The following is a 12,172-nucleotide window of genomic DNA, read 5'->3' on the forward strand; positions in this document are numbered from 1 at the left end:
TACAAAAATACTGATTCAAAGGGGTACATGCTCCCCAGTGTTTATAGCAGCATTACCAACAATAGCCAAAATATGGAAGCAGCCCAAGTATCCATCAACTGATGAATGGATAAAGAAGAGGTGATACACACACACACACACACACACAGAGGAATATTATTCAGCCATAAAAAAGAATGAAATCTTGCCATTTGCAATGATGTGGATGGAGCTAGAGTATTATGCTAAGTGAAATAAGTCAGTCAGAGAAAGACAAATACCATATGATTTCACTCATAGGTGTAATTTAAGAAACAAAACAGATGAACATCGGAGGGGGCAAAGAAAGAGAGGCAAACCATAAAACAGATTCTTAATTATAGAGAACAGACATGTTGGAGGAGGGGTGAGCAGGGGAGGGGCTAAATAGGTGATAGGCATTAAGGAGGGCATTTGTGGTGATGAGCACTGGGTGTTGTAAGTAAGTGATGAATCACTAAATTCTACTCCTGAAACTAATATTACACTGTATGTTAACTAACTAGGAATTTTAATAAAATCTTATAAACAAAACAAAACAAAGCTAGTCTACGGTTGCCAAAGGTGGGGCACGAGAGGAAATGTAGTCAAGTCTTAATTTTACAAGGCCTTTTGGACCATGGCAAGGGGTTTGGATTTTATAGTGTAAGAATTTTAGATAGAGATTTATGTGTCAGGTATCTCTGGATAGATCTACTTTAAAAAGAAATTGGAAGAAGGATTTGAGGTAGATAAGATTCAAGTCAAGAGAATAGTTAGGGGGATGTTTAGATACTAGGCAAAGATGGTATCTAAAGCAAGGCAGATATGAGGAATTCTTAATCTCAGGAAACAAACTGAGGGTTGCTGGAGTGGTGAGGGGTGGGAGGGATGGGGTGGCTGGTTGATAAACATTGGGGAGGGTATGTGCTATGGTGAGCGCTGTGAATTGTGTAAGACTGTTGAATCACAGACCTGTACCTCTGAAACAAATAATACATTATATGTTAACAAAAAAAACAAAAAAGGGGGAGAAGATAGCAGGAAGGGAGGAATGAAGGGGGGAAATCGGAGGGGGAGACGAACCATGAGAGACTATGGACTCTGAGAAGCAAACTGAGGGTTCTAGAGGGGAGGGGGGTGGGGGGATGGGTTAGCCTGGTGATGGGTATTAAAGAGGGCACATACTGAATGGAGCACTGGGTGTTATACGCAAACAATGAATCATGGAACACTACATCAAAAACTAATGATGTAATGTATGGTGATTAACATAACATAATAATAAAAGTAAATAAATAAATAAATAAAGCAAGGCAGAAAACATGGAAAGTAAGAAAAACATTTAAGAAATGCTTGAAAATCACTGTACTTTGAGACTGATTAGATGAGATGATGACAGAGGAAGGAATTAATGTCGACCAGATTGCTAGTTGGTGACTGTGCTTTCATGCATCCTTTTATGCATACCTATGGACAGACTCATTTTATATAAATGGGAACAAAACTATAATACATGTCATCTTCCCTTCCTACTTTTCACTGACATAAATGTTAAATATTCATGTTCTTAAAATCATAAAATCATATAAAAACATATACAGGATTATGCTGTCATTGTGTTGAAAAACTAGAATTATTACATATTCTATTATATATAAATATAATGTGGACAGGCACCTGGGTGGCTCAGTCATTAAGCGTCTGCCTTCGGCTCAGGTCATGATCCCAGGGTCCTGGGATCGGGCCCCGCATCGGGCTCCCTGCTCAGCGGAAGCTGCTTCTCCCTCTCCCACTCCCCCTGCTTGTGTTCCCTCTCTCGCTGTCTCTCTCTGTCAAATAAATAAACTCTTAATAAAAAATAAATAAATAAATAAAACGTGGAATCATCTTTCAAATGTGTGTATGTATATATATATATATACACGTATATATACACATACCTTTAATATGTATCACCCCTAATGGCTGCATTAATGGTTCCTATCAAGGATGAAGCACATTTGGTCATTCACCTCCTTATAAGCTAGCTTTGTGTTCAGTATTTGTTTTACCCTTATGGACAATGATACAGTAACCATCCTTATATGTATACATATACATTTTTATCCAAAGATTATACCAATTCACATTTCCACCAGCAACGAATGAGATCCATTTTCCTCACCTCTAAATTTAAAAGATACTTCTCTTTAAGAGGAAGAAGAAATTAAAAGAAGGGAGATAAGAGGAACAGGAACAAAGACAGGGAAATGAATGTACGAGACTCATGAAAGAAGGAAACATGTATAGCAAAAAAAAAAGAACTGAGAAGTCACAAAGACCTGGGTTCAAATTCTGTTCTATTGACATTTTTACTTTTCTAAGCTTTAGTTTTTCTCTTCTAGAAAACAGGTTATAGCTACCTCACATGGCTGTTATCAACAGTAAATTTAAAAATGTGCTTGGCATGGTAAGCGTCAAATTAATGTCAGTCCCTTTCCTCTTGCCCAACAGAATCAAAAATGTAGAGAAACTTATAACTTTATTAGATATAGCACTCATACTTCTGTATTCTTCCAACCCCTGGCAATAAAGGAAGATGTCTCCAATGACCTCTATTTGCTAGGCTCCAGGCTAAGTGCTATTGGCATAAGAAGCAAACTAGAGGGGTGCCTAGGTGGCTCAGTGGTTAGGCGTCTGCCTTCGGCTCAGGTCATGATCCCAGGGTTCTGGGATCGAGCCCCGCGTCGGGCTCCCTGCTCGGTGGGAAGCCTGCTTCTCCCTCTCCCACACCCCCTGCTTGTGTTCCCTCTCTCGCTGTGTCTCTCTGTCAAATAAATAAAATCTTTAAAAAAAAAAAGAAGCAAACTAGATGCGGCCTCTGTGGCTCCCATAGTTCAGTATTCTTGGAAGGTTCCTTATTTTCTACTCCAGATGATTAATTCCTATTTGGATAAACATCAATCAGCATAACTGATTAATGTGTTAGAAAGTTTAACAGAGTTGTAAAGACTGTATTCTCAAACTAGTTCTACTAGAAGAGGGTGTATTAAAGATAACAACTATGAAAAAACCAACCTTTCAGTCCAACTATTATTAATAACAAAATCAAATAAATTAATATTATATGTTGATACTCCCTCCTCCAGGAGATGGAGCTTAATCCTTCCTCCCCTTTAATGTGAACTGGACTTAGTGACGCGTTCCAAAGAACAGAGTATGGAAAGTGAGAAACAGTAACTTCACAGTGAAGAAACCTTGCAGACATTACCTTAACCAAGCGATCCAGGTTATGAAAAACAAGAAACAACTAAGAAACTGTCACAGACCACAGGAAACTAGGGAGACTTAATGACTAAATGCAATATGATATCCTGGATTAGATCCTAGAACAGAAAAAGGACGTAAGGATTTTCAAATAAAGTCTGGAGTTTATTTAATAGTACTGTACTAATGTTAATTTCTTAGTTCTGGCAAACATACCATAGTTGTGTAAGATGTTAACATCAGGGGAAACTGGGTGAAGGATATAAGGGAACTCTCTGTACTATGTTTGCAACTTTTCTGTAAATCTAAACTTAATGCCAAAAGAAAATGCTTATTTTGAAAAAAGAATTAACTCTAGCAGCTTTAATTCTGATTTTTATAATACAGATTTTCATAAGTGTTCTTTAATCTTTTTTCTGAGATCCTGTGGTACAAACTGCAAAGTTTCATTGTGTAAATGTCTTTCAATGAGATTATTTTGTTTATTCCACTTTTCTCTGAACAGAAACAATTGTATATTCATTGCCTGCAAAGTTTGAGGACAGTTTCATTGGTTTTCAAGGCTCTAAATGATGTAATAAACATGAGCAGAGTCCTACTTCCCAAAGAAAGATTTGCTAATTTGCAAATAACCAAGTTCACTTACATAAACAGTAACATAACTATATTAAAGAAAATGAACTTCAGATAATGCTAATAAGTTTCTCAATTCATATTCAAGAATTCTACACTGAGGGGCGCCTGGGTGGCTCAGTCGGTTAAGCGTCAGCCTTCAACTCAGGTCATGATCCCAGGATCCTGGGATTGACTCTGTATCAGGCCCCCTGCTCCGTGGGAAGCCTGCTTCTCCCTCTCCCACTCCCCCTGCTTGTGTTCCCTCTCTTGCTCTCTCTCTGTCAAATAAATAAATCTTAAAAAAAAAAAAAAAGAATTCTACACTGTTACTAATTTTTTTCTTCTAAATTATTGAATCTCTCAGGTCCTTATTTACATTGTCAACACTTTTTATCAATTGAAATGGTATTAGGATTTTCTTGGGTACCGCAAGAAAAGTTATGAATAGCCAGACCTACTGGTTCATTTCCTTAAGGAAAACAGACTTTTGCTACTACTCCAAACCTGTTACAGTATACTTTGCTTTCCTTTTTAGTGGGCAAAAGCACCAAAGTGGTCAACACACATGGTGCTACTATGTACAGCAGGACAATTCTAGGGACAAAGAAAAGCCACACTCAATAAAAACACACACAATAAAAATATCATAACAAATAAATACGGATTCTATCTGGTGTTTGTTCAGTACTGGTCTGTCCAACGCTTCTCTGTGTTTGTTTTTCTGTGCTCTGTCTACCAGCAATATCTAATTTTCATCCTTGAAGTCTTATGATTGCTTTCTAGAAGAAAGCCATAGTTTGAATGGTTAAAATCTATGCTAGATGTTATGGCAGCTTGAGGGGTAGGGAACCTGGGATGGCTGGTGTTCTTTCTAGCCTAGCCACGGTCACCACTGGAACAAATGTGAAGCATGGTAGAGAAAAGGAAGGGATCAGCCAGTAAATTATTGTGTACTCACTGCACGAAATAAATTTTTACATCAGGAAGATATCTCCACTGGAACTATACTAATAATGACCCCATTCCCAGGACCACATTCCCTACCGCCACCCCCTTCAGTTAAATGGAGCATGCTTACAAAGCACTAAGTTAGGGATAAGATCTGAGCCTGGCAAAATTGAAATCATAGGCCAGCAAAACATTTTGTGATAGGGCATATTTGTACTTTTAAAAATGTCAGATGGACTGAGGGCTCATCACCTAGCTAAAATGCATGTGCCAACAGTGAAGAACAAAAACCGCTATAGGAGAGCCAAGTTTGGAGAAATTAGGTCTAAGAAGTATCAAAAAAGGTAAAGGAGAAGCTAGCACATAAGTGGGACATTGAATGATGTTGACCAGGTAGGAAGAAAGGGTGTTTCAGAGAGAACAAAGGACATCAAGTATAGGTGTGAAAGTACACCAGAGATAGGAGAATGAGTGTATGTTTCTGCATAGTAATGTTAAGCACTGAATGTTCGTGTCTCCCCAAAATGTGTATGTCGAAACCCTACCACTCAATGTGATGGTATTAGGAGAGGGACCTTTGGGAAGCAATTAGGATTAGATGAGGCCATGAGGATGGAGCCCTGGTGAATGGGATTAGTGCCCTCATAAGGGTCATGAGAAAGCTTGCTTGTTCTCTCTGCTCTCTGCCATGTAGGGATACAAAGAAAGTCAGCAATCTACAACTTGGAGGAGGTCTTCACCAGGACCTGACCATGCTGGTACAGTGATCTTGAACTACCAGCCTTCAGAATTGTGAGAAATAAATTTCTGTTGTTTATAAGCTACTCAGTCTATGCTATTTTATTTTATTTTTTTATTTTTTTGAGAGAGAGTATATGTGCTAGCGGGAACGGGGGTGAGGGTGCATAGGGAGAGGGAGAGAGAGAATCTTAAGCAGGTCCATGCCCAGTGCAGAGCCCAATGTGGGGCTCAATCCTAGGACCCTGAGATCATGACCTGAGCCAAAATCAAGAGTCAGATGCTTAATCGACTGAGCCACCCAGGCACTCTATACTATTTTTTAAATAGCAGCCCGAGGTAAGACAAGTGGGAATAAAGAAGGCTTTAAAGAAGGAAGATCATCAAAGATGAGATCAGAGAGGCTAGGGACAGATCTGAAACAGCTTTAAAATCATCCTAAGGAATCTGGAATTTATTTGGGAGTCCACCGAGCTTTTGAGTACTATAGAAAAATGATTTACTACATTTTTTTTTTAGAACAGTTTTAGGTTCAAAGCAAAATTGAGTTGAAGGTACAGAGAGACTCCCTTCCTCCCACCTCCTCCATTATCAACATCTCCCACTGGAGTGATACATTTGTTACAATGGATAAACCTATACTCCTATATTATAATCACCCCAAATCCATAGTTTACATTACAGTTCACTCTTGGTGGTGTATATTTTACAAGTTTAGGTAAATGTATAATGACATGTATCATCCACCATTATAGTATTATACAGAGTAGTTTCACTGCCCTAACACAATTATCTTATTACTTCAAATTTTAAAATAAAAGTCAGAATAAATAAAGGCCCATAAATCTTCTCAATCAATACCAGGAAGATAGTTTTCATGTAAAGAAAAGCCATGTCTTTGGTGAGAAGTATATAGGGGTCTTCTTTCTTTTGTGCATATTTCAAATTTTTCAGAAAAAATAATTTTGAATTAAGAAAAAAGAAAAGCATGTCTTTATTAGGTCATCTACACAAAGATTTTATAGAAATGCTTGCACATTCAGCCTTCAGTTTTCTCTTTAACCACACTGCCCCTTAGAATATGTAGTGTTCTCCCTCCTGAAGATATGGAGGAAGTTGTGAAATTGCTGACAAAGATGAGAAAACTTGTTATAAGAGAGATCTCATAAAACGATAGCTTATAACCAAGAATTCTTCTAATTCTGAACCCCTCAAGACCAGGGAAAACTTGATGAAATTAAAATGTTAACACTTTTAGGCAAGCAAAATAATCTTGTAAAATTTGCATTTCTCTTAGAGAATCCTCTACTGTATGTATATATCAAATCACCACATTGTACACCTTAAATATATACAATTTTTATTTGTCAATTATACTTCCATAAAGCTGGGGGAAAATGAGGAAATGAAACTCAGCTTGGATTGACCCTCTTCCAAATCAAATACATGTCATCTCTACCATCAACTCCTCTGTCTTCTTGTCAATCCCTCACCATCAACTGTTCACAATTTTCCTGTTCCTAGGATTTAACAAATCTCACAGTCAACAAAATTCAGAGTTAAGTAAATACTCTCATTCCCATTTGAACATGTGAAAACCGATCCTTACAGAAGTCATGTGACACATGTAAGGCCATATGGTTAGTGGCAGGGATAAAGAGAAATGTTGTCTGACCCCTATCTTAATCCAATACTCATTACACTGCACCAGGATGATTATTTCAGGCAACATTATAAAGAAATTCCACTGTAATTGAAGTGGTTGAATTCTTTGCAATACAACCATCAGTGACCAAGCCTGACATATTAGCTGTTTTTTAAATCTCAGCCTTCTCTTCTGGATCACAGGGATGACCTAGTTAAGCACATGAATATTTGCTTCATTTTATTTAGCTTCACTGGTAATATTCACACATGTGTTTAATTCTATCTTTGATCCAAACTGCCATAATATATCTTTTTATAGTAGGTTCTCTAACAGAAAAATGATTTAGAACTGTGTTATAGAAAGCAAATTCTGGCAGCTGCAGGGAAAAAAGACTAGAGATAGAAGACGAGGCATCCAGATCAGTTAGAAGGCTACTCCACTCTTTATATGGGAGAGTCAAGTGCTTTAAGTCAGGCAGTGCCTCTGAAGAAAAGAAAGAAGGAGGGGTGGCTATCAGAAAAGGAAATCAACAAGACTGGAGACTTATTAGATCTGAAGACATGAGCAAGGAGAGAATGATGTCAGTAAGTAAGATGGGCAATGCTAGAGGAGAAACAGGGAAGATATGAATTATCTTCAAACACGCTGAGTTGGAAGTAGACAGAAAGGGTAGCAAAGAATTGCCATTTCTCATCATAAACTTAGATAAACACTGTTCAAATTTCTAATCTATGTAATTTGATAAAAGAGAAATTAAATTAAAAGAAAAAAGAAGTCAGGGTTCAGAGCAGAAGAAAAAGGGAATTATCCTAAACTGGATGTTAATACAGTATATGGCATCATGACTTCGAAATATTTTGATTCTTCAAGTATAACATTCCTATGTTAAAACCCAAGAAAAGGATAAATTTGGGTATATTCATACAATGGAATCCTATTCAGAAGTTTAAAAAGAATGAACTACATATAGGCAACAACATGGGCAATTCCTATCTCTTAGCTTTGATGAGAAAGATTAGGTTCACATGTTCACATGTCCCTGTGCCTTTGATTATGAAGTGATCTCGTCCAGAGGTGCCTGGGTGGCTCAGTTGGTTAAGTGTCCCACGGTTGGTTTTGGTTCAGGTCATGATCTCAGGGTCATGAGATTCCACGGCAGGTTCCACACTCAGCACAGAGTCAGCATGAGATTCTCCTTTGCCCTCTGCCCCTCCCCCATCCCACATGCTCGCTCTCTCTAAATAAATAAATAAAATCTTAAAAAAAAAAAAAAAAGAAGTAATTTTGTCCAAACTGGGAAGACTACTTCTGCAGTAGTGACTCTGCAGGTTAGAGAAGTAAATAGGAACAGACCAGAACCTACCCGGTCAGATCAGCAAATCAATTCTCATGTCCTACACACGAAGAAGGAACAAACATAAAATCTGAATCTTTTTTTTTTTTTTAAGATTTTATTTATTTATTTGACAGAGAGAGAGACAGTAAGAGAAGGAACACAAGCAGGGGGAGTGGAGAGGGAGAAGCAAGCTTCCCGCTGAGCAGGGAGCCAGATGTGGGGCTAGATCCCAGGCCTCTGGGATCACGACCAGAGCCGAAGGCAGACGTTTAACAACTGAGCCACCAGGCGCCCCATAAAATCTGAATCTTGACAGGACTTGAAAATATAGACCAGCCAAATATTTTACAATAGAGATTTACTGTACTTTTACTATTAGGGAGATAAACAGTGGAACATTTGGAGTAACGAGTGAATGACTAATCTGGAAAGCTTAATGCCCTTTAAAAAATATATATATATATTATATATACAAATGTTTATATATGTATATATAAAATCCATATTTACATGTATTTTGAATCACAAAATGTTTTGAGGTAACAAGTTTTCTTAACACAAGGTCCTCAGATTGCTCATTTCCTAGGAAACAGGGCTAGTTCATTTACCTTCATTCCATTAAAATCCGGGCACTCCATTTGCAATCAGGTCTCCTAAATTTCTATACTGAAACACTCAGCTGTGTGACTATGGGTAAATTAGATTCTCTCTGAGCTAAAAATGTGTGTTTCTAAGATGTAGAGAAACCAAAAGCTTGAGTCTCTCAAGGTCTATGACACGCACATCAAGACCAAATTAGGTTTCCTGTAACCCATACTTCATCCAGTGCCTCACTTGATAACCATAATTTTTAAATTATTTTTTAAATGACCACAGCAGAAGATTACACAAAATACTTGATAGTCTCTTCAAGAATGTAATCTGTCCTTATTGAGCCTCTAGAGTATATTAAGCAGTCATTAGTTTTCCCTTACCCTTTTAAAGATAATGGCAAAATTTTTTTACATACCCAGAGGTGGAAATAATTGCCAAGTAATTTTTACTCCTAAATACACATTAAATACTTGAAATCATTGTTCCTAAATAATACACTTAAAATGTCACCCTAAAACTGACTATGCATGGTAGTCTATTATGGGATTGGTTGAGGTTTTGGCGCCTAAACCTTTTCACTGTTAGTCATTCATTTCAAACTAGGGCTAATTTACTTTTCCAAAAAGGTCTTAATTCATAGCAGTAAGAAACAGATTTCTTCAACATTGAAATAGCATTGGGTCCTATGAATCAAAATAACTTTTTCAATATTATTAAGGATTAAAAAGTGGAAAATAACACTTAGATAGTTTGTATTTTAAAAATTCCATTATTGGGACACCTGGGTGGTTCAGTCGGTTAAGCGTCTGCCCTCAGCTCCTGGTCATGATCCCTGGGTCCTACGATTGAGTCCCATATCCGGCTCCTTGCGTAGCAGGGAGTCTGCTTCTCCGAGACTCTGCCTGCCGCTCCCCCTGCTTGTGCTCTCTCTCTGACAAATAAATAAAAATCTTTTTAAAAAATAAAAATTACATATGACACTAAGTAGAAAACAAGAAAACCATGAGAACGCATACGAAAATATAGCAGAAATACCCCAAAATGCTGAGAAGTTGTCCTTGAAGGTGAAGACTATGGGTGGATTTTCTTTTATATCCTACCCATTTTTATAACAAGAAAAAAAATCTGTATAATTTAAATAGTTGATTTATAAAACGTGGAGGGTACCCTTCCACTAAAATCACAAAGATCGTAACAGCAGAGAAGACACTGCGATAGGATCAGAGTTTTGTGACCATCCTAACAGATATACCCGTAAATATTGAATCCGCCACAGAGGAGAACCTCCTCATCTGACAATCATAAAAAGCCCCCAATAGCGAAGAATGGCACGTCACTGCGGCTCACAATACCGCACAACTGGAACGTGGCTCAAATAAATCCCTCTGATTACAGAACCTCAAACACTCAATCCCAACTACGCCAACATTCTGGCAGTCCCCCCAGCCCACGTGTACACTCTCTGGATTGAAAGGATGGATTTAATTGTCGCTCTTCAAGACTCTTACTCATAATCGCTACTCGCTGAGGAGTATGAACCCGAGTAGCTGACCCGATCTTCGTAATCGCAATCCTCATCTTCTTGTGAAGAGGGGTCTCCAGGGAGCTCATCTGGGCTATGACGCGAGCCACACGAAATCGGAGACGCCATCATCAGGAATGCAATAGCTACAAGTCGTGTAATTCAAATCTCGAAACTACGGCTCGCCCTAACCGCCATGTTGTCTCCGCTAGGGAAAGGGCAGGGGCCACGTGACAGCCGACCCTTGGCTGCAATTGGTGGCGGTTGGGTTGCCAGGGAGACGAGGAAGCTTTCCCGAGAGCGCGAGAAATACTCAAAGAAGACAAAGAGGTGAAATTTCCAGGAGGGCGTCTCAGTTGGAAGAATTCAAGTAGCTAAAACTTCACCGCTTAGCTTCTCCTAAATGCACTCTTTTGGAGCCGCATAATTTATCAACAGCGGAGACCCACTGGTGGGTTCCCCCCCGCCTTTTTCTTCCAGTTTGCATTTGCCCTTTCTACGAGGAACAGCTGCCCAAAGCCTTAGAGGCACGAAGCCTGGGGTTCCCTTGAGGTAAAGGAAACTCCTCTCTACCTTTCCTCGGGGCCTCTGCCTCTTGTGCTGGGAAGGGACGCTTTTAAGCAACGCCCTCTAAGAGGTGCTAATGTAAATACGCCCCATTGTTTCTTTGGTTTTCATACTGTTTCGCAATTGCAAACGTTTCTATAGTTTTCCCAAAAAGATATTGTAAACTGCTTCAAATGGGTGGCAATGTTGTGAAATCAACTGCATGTTCATTTTGCGCAAACTTATAATTTGTTCTCATCACTGAGTTGGAAGTGTAAACTGATAAATTTTACCGGTAATTTACGAGTACCTCCATCAAGTATTTTTTTCTAAGTACAAAATACTAGCATTTATTGAGAGTCAGCCATTTTTCAAATTATTTGTTCTATTCGTATTCTATGCTAAGTATTCACATAGTATGAAGTGAATATCCTTATACTAAAATAAAGAAACTGAAGCTTAGGTTATTCATCTTAATGGTCAATTGGCTAGAAGGCAATAAAGTCAAACAAAAATTGAACCCAAGTCATTAACTACTAGATTGTATTTCCTCCTCAGGGCTCAGTAATTCAACTGTTACAGATCTATTCCAGGAAAATAAAGGATGCAAAAAATTTATAAAATTTCTGAAAGTGGAAAGTTGAAAGCAATCTAAATGTTTGACAATAGGGGAAAAGTTAAATAATAACATATGAAATATGAATATTATGAAATAGAAATGTTTTCAAAGAGTAATGCATGGGGGAAATACTCATTTTATAGCAAGAAAAAAAGGATATAATATTTTACGATCTCACTGGATGGGTGCTGGAGATTCAACTTAAACTACATGGACAGATGGTGGAGACTGAAAGACAAATAAGCAATTTATAAAATACAGTGATAAGTATCACGATAAATGCAGAGTTCTAAGGAATACCCAAGGGAAAATAGACTGGGATGTCGAGGGCCACAGCAAATTTCTTAGAGGAAGTCTAAA

General features: G+C 38.2%; 1 protein-coding gene across 1 annotated transcript in view; it reads right to left on the reverse strand.

The window, feature by feature from the left end:
* INTU (inturned planar cell polarity protein) overlaps positions 1-10,876 on the reverse strand; it is a 56,274-nt gene extending 45,398 nt beyond the window's left edge. The window contains exon 1 of the mRNA XM_081813119.1: positions 10,634-10,876. Coding sequence (XP_081669245.1) covers positions 10,634-10,779 — 146 coding nt within the window. The 5' untranslated portion in view covers positions 10,780-10,876. The remainder of the gene's footprint in view (positions 1-10,633) is intronic.
* Between the last annotated feature and the right edge of the window lie 1,296 nt (positions 10,877-12,172).

The sequence above is a fragment of the Leptonychotes weddellii genome, chromosome 2, assembly GCF_054177405.1.
Source record: "Leptonychotes weddellii isolate Sample4059 chromosome 2, ASM5417740v2, whole genome shotgun sequence".
NCBI lineage: Eukaryota > Metazoa > Chordata > Mammalia > Carnivora > Phocidae > Leptonychotes > Leptonychotes weddellii.